Below are 27,382 nucleotides of genomic sequence, written 5' to 3' on the forward strand. Positions count from 1 at the left end.
TACATTTAAGTTTTGAATAATATTAATTAACCACATGTACTTATTATATGGTTAGGGTTAGTATTAGAGTTTGGCTTAGGGTTACTTGCATGTAATTATGCATAATTTATTGTTATTATAATAGTAAGTACATGTAACGTGTAACAAGGACACCTTAAAATCAAGTGTTACCAATTTTTTTGAAAGAAGTCTCTCATGCTCACCTTATGCAAAACACAGTAATATTGTGAAATGTGAATGACTCCAATCCTGTGTCACATGATGTTTAGAAAACATTCTAATATGCAAATCTGGTGCTCAAGAAACATTTATTATTATCAATGTTGAAAACAGCTGTGCCGCTTAATAATTTTATAGAAACTGTGATTCACATATTTTTAGGTTGATAAATAGACCAGAAAAATAATTTTAATGCATCCTTACTTAATAAAAGTACTAATAAAAAAATCATACCAACCCCAAATTTTTTAATGGTAGCACATTTCAAAAGGATGTTAATTTACAAGCATTTATAGCTGTGATGCAAAATAAGTTTGAAACATCAGCTGTAACAATATCAAATTGAAATGCATGGCTGAAATGCAACAATACTTCTGTTTACATATTTAATATGTTTTATGAGTTTCTGACTTTAGAAACCCAAAGCTGGGTTTCAGATGTTTTAGCAGCTTAGATGGTATTTCTGGTAACGGGGGACACGCTTTGAAATTTACAGTATGTCTTCTAGTACTTAAAACACATTTCAAATGAAATTTCTTAAGATATGATTAAATGTGGGTAATGTCAGCATAATAATTGTAACTATGCACGGTACCTGTTGTCCTGTCGGTCCATGTAGTCTGACCCGTGACTCCGCCCTGAAGCGGGCAGCTCTGTGTTCGATGTCTCAGTGAGCCAGCCTGCGGAGAGCGAGCACAACTCAGACTCAATTTGTTCAACACCTCTCACTACCTCTCTCACTTTCTCATTAGTCATCTCCTCATTCACTTCCCTCTCTCCAACGTGGCCTACTGACGCCTCCGGTTGCTCCTGCCTTTGCTCGGCTTCCTCCTCCTCCTCCTCCTCCTCCTCTCCTCCTGAGCCAGACTCCCTCAGGACCTCTGCCCAGGGTCGCAAAGGGGACTCATCATGATCTTTGACCTCTTTCAGAATCACTCTCTCCTGTCCCCTTATGTTAACGTTTGGCTCTTTTAATGGTGATGGTAGTAATGATGATGAAGGACGCTCTTCTTTTTCCTTGTGTGCTAGGTCTGTCTGTTCCAGCGGAGGAGACGTTTTTTGTTGGGAGTGAAAAGACTTTTTCTCCTCATTTTCTTCTCTCTGTTCCTTTTGTTGAGACCCCTGGTTCCCCAGTATAAGGTGGTCCTGTTCGATCCTGATCGTGGGTGGGTCTGTTTTTGGGACAGACTGGAGTGGTACAGAGCAAACCGAGGGGTTTAGAGGAGGTTCATCATGGTCTAGGGTAGAAAGCTCAGGGGTAAGGTGTGAGTCAGGGTCACATGTGACAGCTGAGAGTTGTGTTGTGAGTTTGGGGTTGTCGGGAGGGAGCTGAGAATCAGGGGAGAGTATGTGTGTGTGTATTTCGGCAGTTGTTTCAGAGAGTGTGTGATGCTGGTTTGCAGGTTTGGACAGGGGCAGGTCGCAGGGTCTGGCTGGGGTGATTCTGACAGACTCGTCCTCATTGTACCGCTCTAGTCCCCAGGAGGGGCAATATGGGGGAGGGTCAAAGGGCAAATCTAAGATGGGTTCATTGTCATCAGACACAGAGGGGCAGATAGGGGGTGTGGTGGGGGTGGGGTTGGTAGTTGACTGCAGTTGAGCCAGGATGTTGTGGAAACCTGGGTGAGATGATACATACACAAATGGATGGACATGACAGGACACAATTACAATCACACACAAACAAGCACACACATATACATGCTTAAAGGAACAGTTTACCCAAAAATATAAATTCTGTTATGAAAGTTTACTCACCCTCATGTTGTTTTAAACCTGTATTTCGTTAGAGTATTATTTATTTATTTATATGAAACAACATGAGGGTGAGTAAATGCCAATTTCATTTCTGGGTAAACAATTTTTTTAAACATAGACACAGACAATCACCTAATCCAACCCTGAAGAGCAAAAGCACAGTATCTGACAGTATTTCCCAGAGATTCAGCAGACATACAGACCAACAAACACACAGTTAATACACAATGACAATGGAACAGATTCAGATCTCCAAAAACAGAGAGACTGTGATAGCATGTACAATACATATGAAAAGCTTGGGGTCAGTACGATTTCTTGAAGAAGCTAATGCTTTTTGTACAGCAAGGATGCGTTAAATTGATCAAAAGTGACTATTCATCAATGAACAATGGTTACCACAAAAATGCTTATTGAGCACCAAATCAGCACATTAGAATGATTTCTGAAGGATCATGTGACACTGGAGACTGGAGTAATGGCAGGTGTAAATTCAGCGTTGCCATCACAGGAATAAATTACATTTTAAAATATATTAAAAAAGAAAACAGTTATTTTAAATTTACTGTATTTTTGATCAAATAATTCACCCTTGGTGAGCATAAAAGACTTCTTTCAAAAACATTAAAAATTCTTACCAACCCCAAACATTTGAACAGTAGTGTATATCTATGTGTGATCTCCCCATAGTCAAAGAGCTGTGTGTGTTCATGTCTAACTTTGACTTAAAAAACAAATGTGCTACATTAGAGTTAACATTTGAGTCTATAATAATAAAGTGGGGTAACACTTTAGATTTGGGAGCACATATTCACTTTTAACTAAGCTTTTCCTTCAATAAACTCTTAATTACTCCTATTGATTGTAAGTAAGGCAGTTGTTGTAGGTATTGGGTAGGGTACAGGGATCTAGAATATGGTCATGCAGAATAAGGCATTAATATGTGCTTTATATGTACTGATAAACAGCCAATATGCTAGTAATATGCACCTAGTTAATAGTGAATAGTGTTCTCTAATCTAAAGGGTCACTTTAATTGGTTAGTTAGACACCATTAAAAATGGTGCATAAGTGCAAATAAGAAGCAGTCTTAATTTTACAGTCATAGTCGGGATGTGTGCTGCTACTAGTATGGGGAGACTCAAAATCTGGCTAAATAAAAATGAGGATAATGATGTCTGTTCAGATGAAGAGCTCAATAGTAGAGGAGTTGAGACAGAGGGATGGAGTGATGAGGGGCGGTCCTGGGGGCATGCAGGGGCAATGACAGCATGCACAAGGGGGCAACGGTGTGGGCGGTGGGGAGAAGGAGGCAGGACTCAGGCAACGTGATGCACAGGGAGAGAAAGAAGGAAGAGAAGAAGGGCAGGGTGAGGGAGAGAGACAAATTCTACGTGCAGAAATAGGAGATGACAGGCTGAGAACAGGAGAAGGAGAGAGAGAGGAGAGAGAGAAGGAAGACTTAAGAGGAGCAGATGACGATAGAGAATTGGATAGTGAGTCTTGGGCCACATCAGGATGCAGTTGTATGAGGTGTTGTGGTGGAGTATTGGGGAAAAACACACACACACACGCACACACACACAAAAGAACATGCAAGTTAGAAAGACAAGACAATGATTGTATTAATGAGAAGAATGAGGTTCTAGGGTCTGGGAGGGGAAATGAGGGATTGTACTGGAGGAGAGGAGAGGACAATTCATTTTGCATCTGACAGAGGGAGGCACAGGAGACTGTCAGGAGGAGGAGACTACGGAGAGAAGGATGATCTCCTTCTTTCTCTTCTTTTTCCCCCTCTCTCTTTTTATCCCCTGCTCCAGTGCAGGGGAGGAGAGGAGAGAAGGATAGATGGAGGAGGAAGCAGATCGACAGCTTGAGAGGCAGAGGACAGCTGAGTCTTTTAGCTGAGGCCATGCGCTCTGGTCCACTATGCAAAACAACAGATGGCCTGTAACACTCCTACCAACTAATATCAAAACAGCTTCATCAGGATACAGCTGATAATAACATGCATTTTGCTTAGAAATAACTCTTTCCTGACCTTTCAATAACAGAATTAATTTCATGGCAGAGAACAGTGTTTGTTTCATGTTCTACTGGCAATATACTGCAGGGCCTTCATTAAAACCAAAAGAAAAGTGTGTACATGTGTAACAGGAAAATATTTTTTTCGAGTGGCCCTTCCTACACTTGTTGAGGCAAAGCATCATGCTGTGATTGCTTCACGTCACATGACCATATACATGCATGTTCAAACCAGGTCCATGCATATGGTGTTGGGAAGAAGGGAAAAGGGTAACAGAAATGAAGAGTCTTTGAATATAGAAAGTATTTAAAATAAGAGAATAGTGAGTGATTAAGTAGACTGTGTGTGTGATCAGGGCCTGTGACCTTATCTTCTATAAATGTGGCTTCTATAAATCTCATTGTGGTTTCAAGTTCAAAATAGTAATTATTGGTGGCCCATCTGTGATTAACACTTTGGCAAACTGCACAGGGAGGTTGTAGAGGAAAAAACAAAGGTGACAGTAAAAAAGAAATGAGTTGGGGAGGAGGGGGTGGGGTGGGGTCAGCTAGATGGGGCTAAACTTTACCATCCGCCTTTTCCTGGCACACAGCGCTATCATCTGCAAAACTTCTGGTGCCTGAAATGTTACCATAGTCAAATATGGGCCCTTCCAGCAGAGTCACAATATCCATCCGGTTCACTTTAGTCAGGACAGCCGTCAGTGCATCCGCTGAGAAAATAAATAAAAGTAACTCCTATTCATTTGCTTTAGGTAGATATTATAACTTCACAGTAAATGCAAGACAGAAAAAGAAAGAAATTAATAAGAAAAAAAGGCAGATGGATAGAAAATGACTCTCACTTGTGGCGTTTTTCCCATCCCGACTGACCCACTTCTTAAGAAGCATGAAGCTCTGGGCTGTGAGAGAGTTTGGGTTCTCTGTGCGGATGTGGTTTATCTCATCCACAGAAAAATTCATCTCTCGAGCCAGCTCTATAAAACAGAAAAACACATCATGCTATAACTAGCATCATCTCTGCGCAGTCAGCTAGTAAAGGAAGACAGATGTAAAAACAATTAAAATGCTACATTTTTAAACCATCATTTGCTGCGTTCTGAGTTTAAGAATTCCTGTTTCTGAGTTAAATAAACATTTAAAAATCTAATCAGAATCAGATATTTGGGAAAATACGGTGAGTCTTTCATAGTGTGTTGTCACATGTGAAGAATTATGAATTTAACTGAATTTAAAAATTCTTTATTTACAAAATAAATCCAGTTCTGCGCTGCAATACCAAGCACAGGCACAAGAGGGCACCTGTGGCATGCTGCTTTGAGGATTGTTTGCCATTGATTATTAGCGATCAAATAATAATTTGCTTCCTATTTAAATATTTTAGGTTTCAGAAGGTCAGTAGTAAGCAATTAGTGCCTGGCAATTAAAATGTAACCTCTAAATGTGTCAGTCATATGGGACAAAGTGAGTCTTTACCTGTCCAGCTCAGTCCCAGGTGATCAGCAACGATGGCCATGCGAAGGTCTGTTCTCTCACAGGGACTCTGTGGACCTGTCATGACATACAGAACAAAAACATTACAAACATGCTACTCATTCATTTCAAATGAAGAATCCAGATGACTTCCTTTTCTGACCAAAACAAGGAAAAATTAACAAGATTTTTCTCCTACGGAAGCTATTAACAGGAAAAGAAAAACTTGGGGATGTTTATCGAATAGTACTGTGTTCGGCTAGAAAAGGAAGAAAAGACAGACAGTGAACTACAACATTTCAGCTACACAGTAGGTGCTCTGATTGTGTATGTGAAACAAATTTTCAACAGAATCTATGCAGGCAATAACTATGAGTTTATACAACGGTATAAAAAAATTTAAACAAAACATTAACAGAAAAGAGACTTTGTTGAGATGAGGCATGCAGACAACATAGTACTGTACAGTTTTTCTAACAAAGTTCACAAACACTGAAGCAGATATATATTCCTCAACAATGTTCCTTTAACCAACCCAGCACAGATAGACTGCTCAGTGCCCCACCCCTCATTATTAGGATAAATTATCTGTGGAAGATAGGGGATAGAGAAGGGGAGATCTGACAGGGACAGATACAGTACGGTACAGTCACACAGCACAGTGATGAGAGAATGACAAGAATGACAGCTATTGTTCACGCCACAGGCAATCCAATCAGTCACAACGGCTCATGCAACTAAGGATCAAGTAAAGTTTTCAATAAAGTTTTACAAACTAGGCTTGATCTCCGCGACGGGGGGCGACCTGCGAGCCCCTTCGTTCTTACAGCCCTCCTTCCCTCCTCCAGTCCGCTTACTCCTCCTCCTCTCACTGCCCGCCGCCCTTGTGACCTTTGTCCTGGAGGGTGTGACCCCTCGGGAGGAGCCAGCGGAGAGGGAGGGCTGGGACTGAGAGGGGTCCGATAGTGAGGTGCTTCGTGATGTGCTGCTGTCCTCCTCCGATTGCGACTGCTCTCCCTGTGTCTGTTTCTCCTCGTCTGAAAGTCGTTCGGCCACCTTTATTGCTTCTCCGCTAACATTCTTTAAGAACTCAATTGACTGCCTACACATCTCGCTAAAGTTGCCTCTACCTGCCTCGGAAGCACCACATGACCTGTCTTTGAAAGGCAGCTTTGAGGGAACCACTGGTCTGACTGATCTCTCTGACTCTGGGAGCTTACTTGACCTTGGAACTACCTGAGCTGTGACAGGTGAGTTAGCTGCACCATTTCTTTTGATGTCCTTGACGGGTATTCTAGACTTGGGCTCAGGCATTATGGATGCAGGATCCACTTTCCTTGCCTCTGGCCTCACAACCTGTTTAGGCTTCTGCTTCCCTGAACTGAGTGTGTTAAAACTGAACCCTGCTGCCTTGACTGGGAGCCTAGACTTGGGCTGCCTGTTTTCTGAGACCACTTTAGTCTGAGGACTGGCTTTCTCTGCTTTCTCCAAAGACTCCCTACAGAACTGAGCTTCTATTCTACTAGCTTTCTGTAAGGTGGGTTCAGAAGATGACTGCAAATTGAACACTACGCTACCACACTGGATGTAGTTGGCCTGCACATTGGAGGACTCTAGGTTATTGTTGTTATTGTAGTTTTCTGATGGGTAATCTTTTCTGCCAGTCGGGGGAGAGTTAGTGGGCCTGCTATCAAAGTGACTTTCAGCTAATTGAGACTCCAAGCTAATGTATTCCGGCATCTGACTGTCTGAGGACTCAGTTTTAACATCAGTCAGTTCAGCTGAGCCAGGGTCTTTCTTTATAGTAATGGAAGCTGCGATGCCCATCTTAATGGGGGTGCGTAATTTGGGGTCGACCTTGGAGGCTGTGACAGTGCATGAGGTGGTGTCAGCGAATGGAGGTGCGTCCAGGCAGTCAGCACTGCCTTGCACTGTGCTGCCTCTGGAGGGTGTTAAATCTGTGGTTGCCTCTACCTTCCCCTCTACAGCTCTTTCCCCTGCCTTTGAGTGAGAGGCGACTACCCCCGCATTCCTGCCCCCTTTCCCCTTGTCCCCTGACTGCCCATCTGATGTATGCTCACCAATCTGGAAAAACTGCAGTCTCTCTTCAACAAAGTCCCTCTTGCTCATGTCAATAGCACCACTGCGGGTCATCTCAAACATCTTGCCCTCGTGGAAGGGGAAAGGGTTGGGCTCACTAGTTGGGGTGCTCTCATCTGTTGGGGTTCTTGCTGGAGTGGTATCCGGCGTGGTTGCTTGTGATTTATCTTCCACTGACAAAGCACAGGGCTTCGGATCTTCATCTTTGTTCTTAGCATCAAAAGCTCCCTCCTCTCCCTCTTTACCAGACCATGGATCAAAATCCAAGCCTTTAGTAGCCACAGTTTTAAAGGTAGTGTTTATGCCCTCCTCTAGTTGGTAATTAAAATAACTGTCTGCAAAACCTTGTCTATCTGGGTGTCTTCCCTCCAAAGAATAGATTTTATCCTCTTTCCCATTGTCTGATTTTTTCCCAGATGGCCTTTTTGTTTTTGCCTTTTCCCCAGTTTCCTCATTTGGTGTGCTCTCCTCTTCGATCACTTCAAGTTTGCTCTGGCTGAAAGACCGATCTCCTGCTTTTCCCTCATTCGACAGGCTGGATGTTTTAGGGTCACTCAGTCCATCGTCTTCATCTTGTAGGTCATACCCATCAAGAGAATCTATCTCAGTGGCATCTGTATCATGGGAAAATTCAGCAGTTGTTGCTAATGAGCAATCAGTGATAGATTGATCATTTCCATTCTGTTCACATTCTTCCTCTTCTCCTTTGACAATGCCATTGATACCTGACTCCTTGTGTTGTGAGCCGTTTCTCTCTGGTTTCCTAGGCTTAACACGTTTCTCACTCTCCTCAGCCATTTTGAAGGTGTACTTCTTAAGGGGGGCAGGCTGAAAAACAGATTCATCATCACTAGAGTCACTGTTGTCAGCTCCAGGTGGAAGAGGGGAAGGAGGCTGGACTCTGATTACTGGCTCTGCAAGGAGATGTCTGTCATGTTCCTCTTGAAGGTTCACCTCCATCATCTCTGTTTCTGCTTCTGAGGAAGGACATGACCCCCTCTTTCCAGGGTCAGCATGTTCGGTTTCTAAAGGTGGTGGTGGTGGGAACTCGATGTAAGCTATGCGTTTGTCTTTTGATCTTTTTCCACTCGAGTCTTGTTTTCTTTTTGAAGCCTCTGATGTTTGAGTGGCAGACTTGGCTTTCTCTGCTGATACTTCTCTGAAAATGAAGGTCTTCGGCTGCTCCTCTTCCTCTGACTCCTCTGGGATTGGGCTAGGCATGCCAGCCATGGAACCGATGACAGGCTCAGGAGCTCTGGAGTTCAGGTCGTAGCTGACCTCCTCGGAGGTAGGCGTCTCGGGAGTTACCAGACTCTTCCCTGAACTGTCCATAAATGTAACCTGCTCTAACGTGTCATCTTCAGGGCTTCCCTGTGGAGACGGCGGCTGTTTCTGTTTGACAGAATAAAACGCTCCTCGTGTTTCATGTACTGTCCTGCTCTCATGGCTTACAACTTTTTTGTAAGTGCTTAACTGGCCAGTAGCAGTTTCCTTCTCATACTGTTTACCTACTTGAATGCTGACATACACAGGAAGAGGTTTAATGTCCGCAGTTACACCCGGGGTCACTTTTTCAATATACTCAACTTGGTTCTCATCCACACCATTACAGACTATATTAACAATCTGCCTGCTAGAATCTGAGTTCACTACAGATGACACATCACTGGGTGATTTGCTAGCACCAGAATTAGGGTGCTGTGTATTTCTGGCTATGTGAGACCCTGTTCTTTCTGATTTAATGGAGGAATCTAACTTTAAAGTACTACTTTGATGGTGGTCTATAAAACTAGATGAAACCCTAACAGGAATTTGTGATTCCGAGTTTTTTTTTACAGCACCATTGCATTTTTCAGCATTACTAGGGTCTTCTCGAATTACAAGCTCTGTGTAAATGATCTTTTTAGTTGTTTCTTCTTTCGTGGTGTTTCCATCTCTCAATGAGTGCTGCTCATTCTGTGAGTCGTCCTTTTGCTTATCATGCACTAGAGTATGAGAGAGCTTTGTCTTTTGGCCTTTCAGTTGCCCATTTCCATGGTTTTCCCAAGTTTTGTATATTTTCCTGTTTTCACTGGCAATTTGCTCCTTACTGTAAACATTTTGGTGATGTTTTGGTGAAGAGTTATCTGACCTATTTCTCTGTCTTTCGCTGTGCTGATTTTGGGCATAAGCTTGAGCCTTTCGAACATTGTAACTGTGCCCACCCTCACTATCTTTTTTGGGGCTTCTCTCACTTTCTGAAGACTCTGTTGACTTTGGGAGATTGCCCCCTGCAAAAACTTGATAAACAGGTAGCTTGCTTTCCTGCAGCTTCCTCACTGGGGATCCTGACGTTTGTCCCCACTGTGGACCTTTATCTTGTTTCTGGGCCTCTGATTCAAATTTCATCCTTACCGAGCTAACCTTAGATGTTGAAGGCTGGAAATATTTAGACGATTCGCTTGCACTGCTTGCAGATGAGCTGTCTCCCTTTTTCGGGTCATCATTGTATCGAAGCAAGACTCGTCTTTCAGGACTGCTTGGTAGACTGGCACATTTTCTGTCATGAGAATCATATTTATCCCTAAACCTGTCTCTACTCCAGTCCTCTCCAGTCCTGTGCACTGACCTCTCTGGGCTACTACGTGTTGAGCTGGGCCCAGAACGAGTCTCCCTTGCATCTTGTCTGCGATGCTTCTTTTCAGGGGACTGAAGCTCGTCATTCAGTTTTTCAGTTTTATCACGAAAGAATTGTGAAACTTCACTAAGTTTTTCCTCAGCCTCTTTGACAGTTCTGTCTACTCTGTCCTCATATTTGTTATTCTCTCTGCTTTTACTCTGCCCGTCCTCAGAAACTCTCATCCAAATAGACTTTTTTGGACTATCAGGATCAGAAGCATACTGCAGCAAAGTGAGTTTGTCATAATTGTCATCTTCTGATGATCTACCTGACCTATCAGGCTTTAGCATGAATTCTCTAATTGAGCCACCTTGTGTTCCCTCACCATAGTATCGAGACCTGTCAATCACAGATTCATCTGAGTCTGAATGGGAAGAGTCAAATTTATCTGACAGGAGCATTTTCTCTGCAAATTTGTACGATTCTCCCCTCGTTTCAGATGATTCATCATCATGGTACTCCACTGACTGCTGACTAAGCATTTTCAAGGTTTTATCATCCTCCACAGAGACAGGCATGTGTATTCTGGAGTCCAGATAACAAGGAAGAGATTCTTCAGGTTCTATGCTGTCATGTTGCTCACTGCCCATTCTGTTTTGCAGTTCTTTCATGCCACTTTTGCCCTGATATATGTACATTTCCTTCTCAGGGTGATTTTTTGTTTCTCTGATAATTACTTCAGTTGGTTCAGCTTTGTTGCCTTTCTCGATGTGAACCTCAATGATGCGCTCGACTTTGGGCATTGGGTCTAGAGGCCTAACAGATGAATCTGCCCCTTCACTGCTGCTTTTGTGCTCAAACAGGCCTGTTAACTCTCTAGATGGATCCTTGCCAGATTGGAAGGCCTTCATTATGTCTCGTACAGACATGGTCTCCTCCATCCTCTCAGATGCAACTTCTTTAATGGGGGATTTGTGGTATACCATTCTTGTAGTTGTTGTTATGTGAGTTTCCTCTTTGACCCGCATACCTTTGCTCATTACATCATCCTCTGCATTGACTCTGGCTTGGTAAGCTTTAACTCTCTCTTTGATGGACCCACCGGGTGATCGAGGCTCAGTGTCTGCACATCGAAGTGGAGGCTTTGTCATTCTAGCATCTTCCAAGGCTGGCTCCTTAGGATCCTCTGGATGCTCATAGCTCCTTATGACATGAACAACCTCAGTCCGTGTTTCAGTGATGACAGGAGGAATCTCCTGAAAGAGGCCTTTGGGCCCCATTCCTTCTGCACTTTGGGGGGCAGAGGGAGTTCTCTCACTACGAGTTTCAAACCCACTGTCTGATAGTGGACTTTTGTCTTGGTCATGGGAGACGTCATCAGGAGAGTCTAGTGCTATTTCAGGGCCAAACAATGCATCGGCAAGCTTTGATAGTTCTTTTTCTGAAGGTGAAGGGCGCATATTGGTTGGAGGCATTTTGAGCTTGTGCTCCTGTAATGCCATTGCAGGTTTCAGGACACGTTTTTGTTTCTCCTCTCCTTCTTTCCTTGCTTCCTCAGTTCTTTGTTTAGCTTCTGCTATTTTAGAAAGAGAACTTGTGCCAATGTCGTTGGTTAGGTAATCAACAACTTTAGCCAGGTTAAAATCTCTCTCAGATACTGGTTTTATTTTGACTTGAGGAGCTAATGTTTCATATCGAGGTGGGCATCTCCATTCATTATGTGCATTATCATCTATGTCATCCTCTAGGACATCTTCTGTTTTGCTGTTTTTAATATTTGCCTTACTCTCTCTCAAAACATCCTTGCTAAGAATTTCACTGACTTTGACAAGGTCCTGTTTGACCTTCTCTACAATCTTGAAAGGCTCCTCATCTTCAACCTTATGTTCCTTAGAGTCAGAATGATAACCCTTGGAGCTTGAATTTGTATCAGTTTGCAAAAGTGCAGACATTCTGATCAAGTCCTCCTTCATTTCAGCCACATCCTTTAGTATCTCCTGGCTGTTGGACAGAGGGGATGAAGAGGTAGCAGCTTTTATTGTTCCTGGGGACATGTGCACAGGAGTTTTGACAGGAGACAGAGTTCTGGCAAAAGAGGACTGAGTCTGGGCATTAACCTCTTGGGGCATGGCCTTTCTGGGGGACAGGAGAGCAGCTGTTGACATGGAGACTTCAGGGAGCTTTTTAAACTGGGGTTCTGGTAAGACGTTTATGATGGAATAGACAGGGACTGTAATAGTGCTGGAAGTTACAGATGTGGTAGAATTTGGAGGGGATCTGAGGGAGGCATACAGTGAGCTGGATGCAGAGGAACGGATAGACTGGTAAGAGGATGAGGGAGTGGAGGACACTGACTTTAGTGTGCCGTAGCCAGCAGAGCAGGAATTAAAAGTTTTTTCCACTTCATCAAATGCAGCGTTTACACTTGTTGTTGCTGCATTTGTTGTGGCTTGAATTCTTTCCTGCAGAGTGCTGGTAAGATGGGTTGTTGGGGAGGAGGAGCGATATTTGGTTGGGGAAACTGTCCCATTGATCAGGGCAGCGGCTGAAGTGGCTGAGCCAGACTTCAATGGTGAGGAGAGGGATGACAGAAATCCTCTGGCAGAGGCATCAGTGCTAGTTCTGATAGAGGAGAAGCCTGGGACAGTTTTAATGGGGGAGCAGGTTGCTGGAGGGTTTGAGGTTACGACAGCCTTATACGGCAAACTTGAGCTGTACATGTTTAGTGAAGACTTAGGTGAGGCTGGAGGAGTCATAGCAATGGAGGATCTTTCCAGCAAGGTTCCGCCAGATGGTACAGGAGATGTCCTGGCTGAGAGCCCTGTGAGGCCTTTAAGTGAAACTGGATCAGGGGCACTCTTGCCTGGAGAAGACAGAAGGGTGGGGGAGGCTTGGACTGGATACTGGGCACCCTGAACTACAGTTTTTATTGGTGAGGAGATTGTTCTGTAGGATCGAATCGGTGATGCAACATCACTGGCAGATTTGATGGAAGACGCTGGTGAACCTCCAATAATGGATTTGATAGGAGAAGCAGAGTTCACAGACCACACCGATCTCAGTGGGGAGGCTGAGGGGGTGTTGGATGAGGAGCTGGAGAGGGAGCCAAATCCAGACTTGGTCTGGCTGGGGACGTTGACAGGGGAGCTTGTCGCCCAGGCCTGGTAGGAGCGCGTCGTAAAGACAGGCTTGTAAGCGTAGCCAGAAGGCTGCGGCGTGGTTTTTGGAGTGGTGTTATGGCTTCTTTCAGCTGTTTCTAGCATAATCAAATTAATAAACAAAGTCAACGGAAATAGTTAAATAAGAGAGAAAAGAGAAAAAAAGAAAGATTTAGTCAGGGGATAATTCCAAAAATAAACAGCACTGGAAATACTGAAACTGTAGAGGCTTTTGACAATGAAAAGTGAAACGAATAAAAAACAAAACATAACTCATGCCTGTGGCACATGGGTGGAGATGCAAAATGATGGGAAAAATATCAGCCACTTAAATAAGCCAAGAAGCTCAAAATGTTCTGAAAATATGTTCAAATATAAAAGTTTTAATTGTCAATTAATTTCTGCTTAGGAATGTCATAAGTACCGGTGTTTAGGTATGACATCCTACACTACTGGTAGTGCTGAGTACAGAGTGAATTTAAATTGAGTCAATAAGTTTCCTGTCAAAATAGATCTGAGCATTAGGTTTTGCGGTGTAAATGCAGCCTAATAGCCCTGCCACTATTTATTATATCATCAATATTAAACAAACAAAATGGTAAGGAAAAAACACTCACCGATCACAGCTGGGCAACTTTAATACATTTAATAAACAATCTACAATCGAACATAAACACCAAGTTAGGCCTACAGGGGAAAAAATTGTACTGCTAATTTTTTTATTTTTTAAAAGTCACATCTATGGAATATATATAATGTTTAGTTGAGAATCTTGAAAATGTATCATTAATATTTACCTTAATAATTTACCTTTTTAATGAAATAAGTATGTTCGATAGCCTATTAGTTCTAGCTGTGGTTTTGAAATAACAAAATTTCACTAACACTGGTATTGACTACTGACTACTGGTAGTGCGACAACCTACCTTCCTTTACCCTCAAATGGCAACAAACAGATAAACTGGCCAATTACAAGGCATAAAATTTTAATAAATGAAAAAGGAAGCAAGTACTGAGTATTGATATTGAGCCCACGGTTTTTAATCATAAGAAGTGTCTACAAAGCAAGCAAATTCTTTTGAAAATGAAACAAATAACGACAACAAATAACAAACAATAATGATGAGTTTATTTAGATACACATTAAGCAATACACAACCTGTATAGACAATGTGGTAGCAAATCATATGAAATGTGAAACAATGGAACCAAAAAACAATACACATGACAAAAGAAAAATAGAGAAGGCAAAAAAGCAAGCAAACAAATGAAGTTGTGTATGACTAATGTACACAGACATTATATACCGGCAGTTCTGTTTTTTAAAATGGTGAGATATGAGATTATTGTGATTTCATATATGCCTGTATTAGATGCCTGTGTACGTGTGAAGCTTCGACTGTATGATTATGTCATGCTGATGTTTCAAGAATAAAGAAAATGTAGGACTCACTGGATGCTGGATCGGCCAGATAGCTGTAGCGCTTTCGCAATGCTAATGAAGCAAAGGTATGTCGTCGATCTTTGTCATTCTGCAATAACACAAAAGTAAAAATCCTATGTAAGAACAAAGTGACAAAAATCGTGGTGCAATGGTCTTTTAAGTGGCTAACTACTACAACTTCCTTTTGATTGTTTTGAAAGCACTGTATCTATGTTCGTCCAGATTTTTTTCAATGCATCTTTTAAAGAAATGAATTCATGTGGAGAACTTAATTGAGGATATCAGTAAAATATTTCAATTGCTTCAGTTTCTGTAAGGAATGTTGTGCTTCATTTCACTTTGAAATGCGGTCTCCTGAGAGAGGGTCAACTAGACAAGCACAGCCCATTTGCTAACAATGTGAAAGGTTAGTATTTTCCAATGAAACTGCCTAATTGCTTAACTTTGAAATAAAATGAAATAAAACTTAAATCTGCAAAAGAGATATGTGAAAAATGTTTCCACCAAGCCACAAAATAACACGCTTTAAATATACTCATAAACACAAAAAGAAGTCATGCACTTGCCTGACCAATGACAGGAGCTGGTACAAAAGCTTTCGACCAATCACATAAATAAGCGAATGATCACATTAAAGGCAAAGGTGGACAAGTTATGAAATAAGTACCTCATCATCAGGATCCGACTCCATTTCCTAAAATTTCCCACGGTGCATTGCAGCAATACATAATGGAGCAGCAGCAGCCGAGGATGGTGAGTAGGTGAAGATGGTATTGGAAAGAGAGGAGTCAGAGAAAAAGAGTGGAAAGAGGACAGTAAAGGAATAGAAAAGATAATAAATGCAGATGCAGAGAGATTAAAAGAGAGCAAGACAAAAAGAAAGGCAAAACAAAGTTACAGCTAAAGCAGCAACACAAATAGCTCTGTGACATGTTTAATGTTTAATAGACTCCAGATAACACTAGCGACAATATCACACAGTCATGTGTTTGTCTGTTCTTACCTTCCTGTGTGTTGGCAGTGAAAAGTTAAGGTTGCAGATTGCACTCTGTGGCAGGCCTTTTGCGATTTTAGGTTCTCTGAGGAATGAGATTCTCCCACATGGCTCTTGGCCCATATCTCTGACCTACAAAACACATCCATATACAAAACACAGAATGACAAAAAGTCTTAACATATATCTCCAGTCATATCAGTAGTCTAATAAAAGCTGCTTTATTTTACATTGAGCTGAGCTGCGTCATGGGGTCGGCTATATTGTGGTAACATGACCAGCCAAATACAAATTATAGTACACTTTTGCTATGCCTTTGCTATACCTGTTATAGGATACTTTTGCTCATGGAATAAATCATTTATGGCTGACTGTGAATAGAGCATTTTTTTCAGTGGCACTAGTAACCGAAAACGTTTGTTACATCTGCCAGTGCAACACAGAAAAAAAAACATATAACTTACTTTATATCTTTGATCAATAGGGTAAATATAACTTTTGCATTTCATTTCAATAATCAGATTTAACTTTACAGCTGGTTTACTTGAAAATACTTCTGGAATAGTTCACGCAAAAATAAACATTTTGTCGTCATTTACTCACCCTCATGTTGTTCCAAACCTGTATGAGTTTCTTTCTTATGTTGAACATAAATAAAAGATATTTTGAAGAATGCTGGTAATCAAACAGTTGATGGTCCCCATTGACTTCCAGTGTATTTCTTTCCCTACTATGGAAGTCAATGGGGACCAACAACTGTTTGGTTCTTAAAATTCTTCAAAATATCTTCTTTTGTGTTCAAAAAACGTATACAGGTTTGGAATGAGATGAGGGTGCGTAAATGATGACAAAATTTGAATTTTTGGGTAAACTAGCTGGAAGAATTAGGCCACTGTCTCTCAAACCTTGACATTGAATGGGAGTCGGTTCTCTTTGAAGGCATAGAAGTTGAAGACGAGTTGCTGACCACTCTTTGCCAGAGAAGTGATGTTGCCGTAGCATTCTACATGAATGGGCTTACCCTCCAGAATCTGACAAAGGAACGAGTGACAAATTATTAGCATTTATATATTTATGTCTCTATGGTGTCAGTAAATGATCAGAAGGGTTATTGTGTTTGAATACTGGAGAATATGAGCATGTGGGTGTTTATATGAAAATGGCCTGTGAATTACAGAGGAAAAAAGTTTGCTGGTACATGTTCTGTCATGTTTTTTTCAATGGATTTTCCTTTGTGTGTGTATATAGACAAGAATATTCACAAACTCATGACTCACTGTTTCCAAACATTGAGATTAATTAATTATTTATGTGAACGTGTGTATAGTGCGTGCATGTGTGTAGGGTAGCGTGTGAGTTACAGTGGCACACCTCAATGTCTTTGCTCCTTGCCACCTCCTCAAAGTTCTCCTGCTGCTCCAGAGTTTTGTCGACTTTGTCGTCAGTCATGCAGAAGCAACGCAAGCGGGTCTCTATGGGGTCGATCATTTTAGCAAACACCACAAACTTGGCCAGGTACGGAACGCAGATCAGCTCTCTGTACAGCTGAGATGCTAAACCCACAGTCTCGCTGATCTGCTGACAGTCTGCCAACCAAAATCTACAAAAGGAGTGGAAAGAATTCACCTAGAATAAGGAAAATCCTGTACAATTCTCAAATTTTCACAAATATTACTTTCTCTGTTACAACTCCATGGGACAGAAAACCTTGGTTCTAAGATGTTTACATGATAGAAGTTACGGAAACATCTTTAGTCAGTTGTCTTCAACACTGAAACAAACACTGAATGTTTATACGAATGGAGCTCAGCGGGTTGGTTGAAACCCAAAAATGGGCCGCAAATCTGTTCTGATATGTTCATAGACAAAATGTTAAATGCAAAAAGCAAAATAAGTCTATAGAAGCATGCATATTTAGGAAAATAAATTCTTATCAAAATGGAGCAGACAACATAAAATAAAATGCAATCCAAACTACATTAAACAGAGGTTTACTTGCAACAAGAATAAGCATGGTTTACTTTTTGCATATTTCTGAGCTTATGCAGTTCATTAATTTCAATGTTTGATTTCAAGAACATTTTTGTAATGAACTAAAACTGGTGAATGATATAATTTAGAGATATTTTAAGCAGAAACATAAGCAAATTCCTCACAATGTGTATAGAAAAGGTATCTGTTCTTTAATGACCCTATGTGAACCTTCCTTTTCTCACTAACTCTTTTTTCCAGGCCACAGTCTGCAGTCATATTTGAGTTCAATCAGCATCTGACATTGTGGATGTGCAGATGAACATGATTATAATGATATAATTTAATCTAGGGCAGAGATCCTCCACCGTCCCCCACTCCAAAGCACATGATTTGAATCTGCATCTGATACACTCCAACATCAGCTGAGACTAACCTGGCAGACACATTTGTGGTGAAGGAAACACAGTCTGTGACAAAGGAGAGTGGAGTGGTCCCAGTGATGTCTTCCCACTGTGCAGGGGATGTTCCACCTAAAAACAAAACAGTTTTGAACACCGGTGTTGGGAATCACTTTTATCACAATACTTTGTTGGGTGCGTAATGATTTTTTTGGTTTTAATGTGAATTTTCATGTCACTTGCAAATGCATGTTTTATCTCAGATTTTTCTGACTCTGTATACACCAAAGTAAACACAAATATTGAATTAAAATTCAGATGGGGCATCGCAAATAATGTGCAGTTGTTGTTGCACATTCATTTGGCCATGACAACCTGACGTTTCCCCATTTCATTTAAAATACACACACAAACTATTCACGTGCCTGTAATGCTACACAGCAGTCTAAGGCAGGGGGCAGGTTCTCCTTTGCGTCCATTAGCAACAGCCTCTTTGGCTCTGGGCGGCACAGGGATAGTCATTGTGATGGGCTTGTGGAATTTCCTTCTTCTGGGCTCCACGGTTACAATCGGGCTGAAGGATGCACGGTTACCAGCGATTATCCGCACAATGTCTTCTGGCACAGGCTGTGCCTGAGAGAGAAACAGAATAAAGTGGAATGATGAACAAGAGAAAAAAAAAATAAGAGCATCTACAATGCATATTTTTCTGCACCAATGCTGTTTTTTTTTTGTTCATGTCTCATGTACATTTTGCATAACCACTCTAGGAATGTGCAACTAATTAACCATCCTTAGAATGTATATAGCTTTTTATTGCCATAGTCTTCTAACTTGTTTCTTGTGTAACGTATATATATTCTCAGTTTCTATGCAATGGTCATGAGATGTTTACCAGGAAATGTATTCTGACCACTACTGGAAGTCATTGTCCATAGAACAGATGCTTTTCTGCTATTATGTCTGTGTTCTGTGAGAAAACACTTTACTGTACTATAGTGAGTGTATGTGTGTGTGATAGAGAAAGAATGATCCCAGAGCCCCTTAAGATGATAAGACAGGTCAGTTTTATGTAAATTGCTTAAATTAATTCCACTTACGAATAATTCAAAATACTTTGTGAAGCAATTACACTTATTTATTGAAAAAAAAATTTACTCAAAAAAAAATTCCTTAATATTTCTAGGTATTCTATAAAATAAAATAAAAATAAAATTAATTAAATACAAAAGCTTGACCAAACAATGACAACAACCATCTTGATAAGTTCTTATACCTGTAGTCCAACACGAATCTTCTTTGTAAGCGCTCCCTGAGGAAAGGCAGCCTTCACCATGGGAACTGCCTCGCTGCTCAGGACTCCGCCCTCTGGTCCCATGTAATCACTTTCTTGTTTGATGCGTGACACCACAGCAAAGTACTGTGGGAAATCTTTTGTGATGATACGGCAGATACGTTTTTTCTCCAGCTCTGCTGGACTGTCCATCTCTGTAATTAAATATGAAAATACAAATAAACAAAATTATAAAGATTTAATGAAAACTACCCATGAGGTACTTAATGAAAACCATATTAGTCTGAAGTTTTAGTTATGTCATTAGTACATTACCTTCATCCATGCCATTGAGGATCGAGGTGAGCTCTGTCACTTTACAGTCATAATGATGTTCTTTCCAGTTTTCTCCATTATCACTGCGTAGGACGATCAGCTCCCTCTCCTTTCCCCGCATGGAGCCGAAATGAGGAATTTCAACTATCACAGGCCTGAAATGAAATGAAGACAATAAGGGGACAGTTCATTAAACAGATGGGGAATTGCATCATGCATATTGCGTTCAGCACTAATTTGATGAGAATTTAAGAAGGAAATCCTGACATTACTCAATCTGAACTCATTCCCCATTGACATTTTTGTCAAAAAGTTAGAAACTACTGCAATTAGGCCAAGATTATGTTGTTCATGATTTATCTGCTTTTACTGTGAAACTACAGACAATTTAAGTCAGCATGGAGGAACTTTTACCCCAGAAACTGTGCCCCGGCTGGCCCCATTTCCACCAGCCTGCTCACAAGACCTCTCCCTCCACCATAGGAGGTGGGTACGCCAGGCGGTGTCTCTTTGCTAGGCGGCAGGTGATTCGCGTCGGTGCTGGACACTTCCTGGGTGGAACGATTATACGCATCCCATCATGACGACTTCCTCTCATTGACCCACCCCGAGCGTCCACCATGAAACTCACTAGGAACCTGCAAAAAGAGAATAAAGGATTAATGGAAGAGAAAGAGGGAAGGAGATGAAGAAAGAAAGAGGGACACCACGCTAACCCACTACACAGACACGAACGAGTGAGAGACGATTCCCATGCTGTGATCACTGTACACCCAACACACGTGGTAAGAGAGAGAGAGAGAGAGAAGGGAAAGGTCTAAGCAGAAACGAAAAGGAGGAGAAACAGTAAGCGAGAACAGACCATTAAAGCGAGAGCGATAGAGACAGTTTAGTCGAGACAGAGGAAAAACAATTAAAAAGAGTGACAGTGCTTCGAGCTGTTAAACCTGGCAGCATTTAGTCCCTCATACAACAGCAGCAGAGACAACCCAACAGGAAACACAAGGGATTCCTTCAATATTGACTTACCAAAATATTACCATAGTCACTGTACTCATGACTCGGCGTGCAAAGCTGAAAATAATATCCTGTTTACTGCCAAGATCAATTGTTTCGAAGCAGTGATCAGTGATCAACAGTGTGACCAAAAGCACCTCCACAGGTGGACAAGAAAACCCAAAACACCCATTATCTGTTAATGTGAGCTGAATGCAATTTATATTTGCATGTGCACTGCCATTGTGTGTTTGTTACATAGACATGAGATCCTAACACTGATGACAAGGGCTGGGCAATAAACCAAATTTTTTTTTACAACAAATGGCATGTCAACATATTGGTGATATTCAATATATTAAAACTACCATTCAAAAGATTTTTAGTGTCTAAAATACAATGAAAACAGTAATGTTATGAGAAATATTATTATCATTTAAAAACCTGTTTTCTATTTTAATATATTTTAAAATGTCATTTATTTTTGTGATGGTAAAGCTGAATTTTCAGCAGCCTCTAGTCTTCAATGTCACATGATCCTTCAGAAATCATTCTGATATGCTGTTGTGGTGCTCAAGAACATTTCTTATTATTATCATCAATGCTGAAAACAGCTGTGTTGCTTAAAATTTTAAGCATGATATTCTTTGATGAAGAAAAAGTTATTTTATTTTGAATAGAATTTGTTTGTAACAAAGCAGAACTCTTTACTGTCATTACTCACCATTTTGACAAAATATCTATTTAAAATGTTTAATGTAAGAACTAAAACAGTAAAAATCTTACAAATAATAAAGACATGTTTTTCCACACTATTTTCAAAGAATAGGTCAATTAAAATCTCAAAGAAGAATATTTTATTTTCTATTATATGGGTATAATATAACAATAAATTGCATTAAACTGAAATATTTTCATATTTTTACTATATCAGATATGCCACCCACAAGATTTACAGGAACATTACTGATGAATGGCGCAAACAACAATCAATTTCTTAAATCAGAGTAGTGAATCAATTTAAATACTGTTAATTTTCAATATATCGCCCAGTCCTACTGATGAAATGGTGCAGCTTTAACAACTCATTTCTAACTGTGAAATGAAGAACATTACAAAAAAACTCCCTTTCATCACAAAATGCCTAATGTGCTGATGGTGCGACTAGTGTGTGTCATAAGTGATCTGGAATTTATTTTATGACTGTGCTGAAGTTGCTGATTTCTGCATGAGATGAGGTCCATTTCCCAAAGACCAGCTTAACACACAGTGTGGAGGAGTGCTCACACAGATGAGGAGATAAAACAGGGAATAAAACACCAGAGAGCAGGATAGAGATAAAGAGTTTAAGAAAACAGGAGAGGACAGATGGAAAACAGAGGGAAAAGACAGGACAGAAAGCTATAGAAAGAGTGATGTCACCGGACTCAGTTTTCACCTGGAGTCATACTGAGGAAGCGGGGAGGAAGGGCTGCAAAAGGAAAAATTAACGAAAAGAAAAAAGAACAGAAAGCAGGAGGTAAAAAATAAACAACATTCATTATTACAGTTGTTGTCATGATAAAAAAAAGCTGACATACATGTAAAAAACACATGAAGCTGATGTCAAAAATGAGATCTTATGTGCAATGTAGCAGAAAGTGTGTGTGTGGGGGGGCGGGGACTAAAGGAAATCAAAATGCGATTTATGCAAACAACTCAATGAAGCCAATGAAAAGCTTTTCACATGCTTGCCCAAAACAGCATCATGTTTGCAGACTGGTTGGATTAAATAATCTTCCTCCAATCATGAATGGTATCATTACAATGTGCTGATGAGGTGCTCAATCCCCCCTTAGGAGATCTAGGTGGTCAAAAGCAATACGTTTTAGCATTGAGATTATTGGGAATTTTCTTCTTAAATAAAATTGTCACTGTAAATACAATTATGTAAAATAAGAAGGACTGAGCACTACTATTCAACAGTTTGGAGTCAGCAAGATTTTTTTAAGTAATGAATACTTTCATTCAGCAGGGACGCATTATACTGATTAAAAGCAATGGTAAAGACATTTATAATGTTACAAAAGATTTATATTTCAAATATAAGTTCTTTTTGATGTTCTATTCATCAAGTACACTAAATAAATGTATCAATGTTTTCACAAGAATATTAAGGAACTGTTTTCAACATCGATAATAATAAGAGCATAAAAAGAAGAATTTTTTCTTAAGCAACATATCAGCATATTAGAAAACATTCAAAAATCTTACCAACCCCAAACTTTGGAATTTTAGTGTATATACATCATATATAATCAAAATATATTAATGTTGTGATTACTAATGTGTTTGCAAGCTTAATGTTAAACAATCTAAACATAAAAACATATTCTTACTATATCAGATATGCCACCCACAAGATTTACAGGAACATTACTGATGAATGGCGCAAACAACAATCAATTTCTTAAATCAGAGTAGTGAATCAATTTAAATACTGTTAATTTTCAATATATCGCCCAGTCCTACTGATGAAATGGTGCAGCTTTAACAACTCATTTCTAACTGTGAAATGAAGAACATTACAAAACTCCCTTTCATCACAAAATGCCTAATGTGCTGATGGTGCGACTAGTGTGTGTCATAAGTGATCTGGAATTTATTTTATGACTGTGCTGAAGTTGCTGATTTCTGCATGAGATGAGGTCCATTTCCCAAAGACCAGCTTAACACACAGTGTGGAGGAGTGCTCACACAGATGAGGAGATAAAACAGGGAATAAAACACCAGAGAGCAGGATAGAGATAAAGAGTTTAAGAAAACAGGAGAGGACAGATGGAAAACAGAGGGAAAAGACAGGACAGAAAGCTATAGAAAGAGTGATGTCACCGGACTCAGTTTTCACCTGGAGTCATACTGAGGAAGCGGGAGGAAGGGCTGCAAAAGGAAAAATTAACGAAAAGAAAAAGAACAGAAAGCAGGAGGTAAAAAATAAACAACATTCATTATTACAGTTGTTGTCATGATAAAAAAAAGCTGACATACATGTAAAAAACACATGAAGCTGATGTCAAAAATGAGATCTTATGTGCAATGTAGCAGAAAGTGTGTGTGTGGGGGGGCGGGGACTAAAGGAAATCAAAATGCGATTTATGCAAACAACTCAATGAAGCCAATGAAAAGCTTTTCACATGCTTGCCCAAAACAGCATCATGTTTGCAGACTGGTTGGATTAAATAATCTTCCTCCAATCATGAATGGTATCATTACAATGTGCTGATGAGGTGCTCAATCCCCTTAGGAGATCTAGGTGGTCAAAAGCAATACGTTTTAGCATTGAGATTATTGGGAATTTTCTTCTTAAATAAAATTGTCACTGTAAATACAATTATGTAAAATAAGAAGGACTGAGCACTACTATTCAACAGTTTGAGTCAGCAAGATTTTTTAAGTAATGAATACTTTCATTCAGCAGGGACGCATTATACTGATTAAAAGCAATGGTAAAGACATTTATAATGTTACAAAAGATTTATATTTCAAATATAAGTTCTTTTTGATGTTCTATTCATCAAGTACACTAAATAAATGTATCAATGTTTTCACAAGAATATTAAGGAACTGTTTTCAACATCGATAATAATAAGAGCATAAAAGAAGAATTTTTCTTAAGCAACATATCAGCATATTAGAAAACATTCAAAAATCTTACCAACCCCAAACTTTGGAATTTTAGTGTATATACATCATATATAATCAAAATATATTAATGTTGTGATTACTAATGTGTTTGCAAGCTTAATGTTAAACAATCTAAACATAAAAACATATTCTTACCCAGAATGCACAGGACTGCAGACCGTGTTATGTGAGTGGTCCACTGTATCAGGGGTCCAACTGTACCGCCGCATACACTCACTGTTGTATTCACGAGTCACTGCAAGATGCTGTAAACACATCCATATATAAAAACATACACTTCAGGGTCAGGAGCAGTTGCATAACCTTCAAAATGAGTGTGAAGGTTGTTAAAGTAACTAGCATTACACACACACACACACACACATATACATATATATATATATAGCAGAGATGCCTTGTAAAACCACTGCCAAAATAAAGTTATGAAACAGAATGACTTTGGTAACATCATGATGATGCATCTGGATGAAACATGGCTTCAAACAGGACACTCGACAAGAAAAATAAAAAGCAGAAAAAACAACAAAATAAACACTGCACATGGAGGTGGAGCCTGTATTTCTAAACAAACAATAACACACAAATACAGATGAGCGAATAAATGAGAAAAAACTAGTGTGTTTGGATTTTTGTCTAATGAAAGGATGGAAAAATGGAGAGAGATGATCTAACATGGTCACGATCAAGGACCTGTACCTTATTCTGAGGGTCCACCATGTAGGAAATATCTTTAAATACACTCTGAAGCCAAACAAAGAGAGAGAAAATAGGTGTAATGTGAAGCGTTTCTCTCATGTTGTTCTAAACCTAGTGATCTGTCTACCTGATCAAACCTGAACTGAACACTTGAATGAAGCCCAAAAAGCACTTTAGTATGCAGTACTACACTCTCTCTCTTTCTATGTTCCCATAAAGTAACATGGTCATATACTCTGGATGCAATACTGACTTCAAAACAGTTATTTTTAGTTAAGGTTAATGGCTTTCAGTCTTTATACACATGCTATTCAAACAAAATCAGTGAACTAGTAACTACATCTTTGTTTTCTTTAAGAATTGAACAATTTCAGGAGTCTAGCCTGAATACTGGAAAGAGCAACAGAACTCTGAACAGGAAAACACAAAATGGAAAAGCCTGACAGAGTCCAAGTCTGACTCTCCATCATTCTCTCTCTCTTTGTCCTTCTTTCCAGTGTCTATCCAACTGTTTAAGGATAGATCGAGGTCAAGCATTTTCGATTTCTAAAAGTGTCTTTAAATAAACTCTTATTAGACTGAAAGACTCAAGTCTAAGAATTTATTTAAAGGCACATTTGGAAATGAGAATGTGACGCTGGACAGGACAGAAGAGTGTGTTTGTGACTGTGTGGAAGGGAACCAGGCTTTCGTAAACCCCATGGGACCCAAAACAAATATTCCAAGACATTTTACTCTGTTGTGGAAAGTCCTGACTGAACTTTGTGCAATTGTAAGAAGAATGCCAGACAATAAATGGAATTAACAATAAATCTATGGCTTTTTATGAGTACAGGATTAAGGTGAAGCAATTCTTCATTTATTTTTTGTATGTCATATCTAGTTTCTAGTGCTGGTCAGTCAGTGTTGATGCAGAAGAAGTGTGATATTTCATATAACGGTACAGTGGCGCACACACACATACAAAACACATAATATCTGTGGCAAAATATAATTTTAATAATATTTTTCAGTACTGATTTCAATTTAATTCACATAGCGCTTTTCACAACACATACCATTTCAAAGCAGCTTTACAGGAAATGCATGTTTTTACATTACAATCAGAAGGGATTGTCAAAGTAACGCCCATACGGCAGAAATGTACACTACTGAATAAATTAAGTATATTTATAATCAATTCTAAAGTAAAACTGCTAAATTTGAAATGTGGAATAATATATAAATATAAGAAAAAAACGGTAACACTTTACAAAAAGGTTCATTAGTTAACAACATTAGTAAACATGAACTAAGAATGAACAATACTTCTACAGCATTTATTAATCTTAGTTAATGTTAATTTCAGCATTTACTAATGCATTATTAAAATCACAAGTTGTGTTTGTTAACATTAGTTAATGCACTGTGAACTAACATAAACAAACAATGAACAACTGTATTTTCATTAACTAACATTAACAAAGATTAATAAATAGTGTAATAAATGCATTGTTCGTTGTTTGTTTATGTTAGTTAATACATTAGCTAATGTTAACAAATGACACCTTATTGTAAAGTGTTACCGAAAAAACTGAACTGAACTGAAATAAAACTACTAAGTTGAAAACAAGGTAGAATATTTAAAATATATAGAAATATTTAAAAACTAATAAAATAACAAAAGCACAAAAAACTAAAAATTAAACTTAAAATGAAAATAAAAGCTAATTTGAAATATTTATAAATGCTATAAAACATAATAATAATAATAATAATAATAATAATAATACACTTATTATAAATATAATTTCTTTACTTCATCCACCATCTTTGATGTATTCATGCATTCTGGGATTGCCATCATTACTAAGGATAAAGCCATCTTAAAGTTAAAACTATAAAAGCAGAATAATTTGCCTTGGTTTTGAAACCAAATAATGCTTTAAAATGCTGTCTATGAAGGAAACTAACTAGGGTTTGTAACAACACAGTAGTGTGTGTGCTTTCTGGAAGTATGATGCAGAGTAAACACAGCCGCTTTTCCACCTTTACAGTGAACTGTTCTAAGAACGGTAAGGAACGGTTACAGTTATATTTCCACTTGAGCTTGGTTCAGCATGGTACAATTACAAACCATTCTCAGCCCAAAATTCTCCACATGGTTGGCTAACAGTGCTGAACTGTGTTGGTAGAATGAGTGCAGTGACGTCGCCACTCGGGATTGGTCACTTGTTTGTTGCCTGGCTACCAGTTTCTCTCTTTAGCTGGCAAAG

General features: G+C 39.5%; 1 protein-coding gene across 1 annotated transcript in view; it reads right to left on the minus strand.

The window, feature by feature from the left end:
- ank3a (ankyrin 3a) overlaps positions 1 to 27,382 on the minus strand; it is an 86,922-nt gene that overhangs the window by 7,151 nt on the left and 52,389 nt on the right. Inside the window, 15 exon segments of the mRNA XM_058749032.1 lie at positions 815 to 1,838; positions 4,572 to 4,715; positions 4,848 to 4,979; positions 5,479 to 5,553; positions 14,786 to 14,864; positions 15,780 to 15,902; positions 16,676 to 16,801; positions 17,142 to 17,370; positions 18,178 to 18,274; positions 18,568 to 18,775; positions 19,419 to 19,630; positions 19,752 to 19,906; positions 20,166 to 20,220; positions 20,223 to 20,389; positions 24,567 to 24,676. Coding sequence (XP_058605015.1) covers positions 815 to 1,838; positions 4,572 to 4,715; positions 4,848 to 4,979; positions 5,479 to 5,553; positions 14,786 to 14,864; positions 15,780 to 15,902; positions 16,676 to 16,801; positions 17,142 to 17,370; positions 18,178 to 18,274; positions 18,568 to 18,775; positions 19,419 to 19,630; positions 19,752 to 19,906; positions 20,166 to 20,220; positions 20,223 to 20,389; positions 24,567 to 24,676 — 2,936 coding nt within the window.

Source organism: Onychostoma macrolepis, chromosome 17 (assembly GCF_012432095.1).
Source record: "Onychostoma macrolepis isolate SWU-2019 chromosome 17, ASM1243209v1, whole genome shotgun sequence".
Lineage (NCBI taxonomy): Eukaryota > Metazoa > Chordata > Actinopteri > Cypriniformes > Cyprinidae > Onychostoma > Onychostoma macrolepis.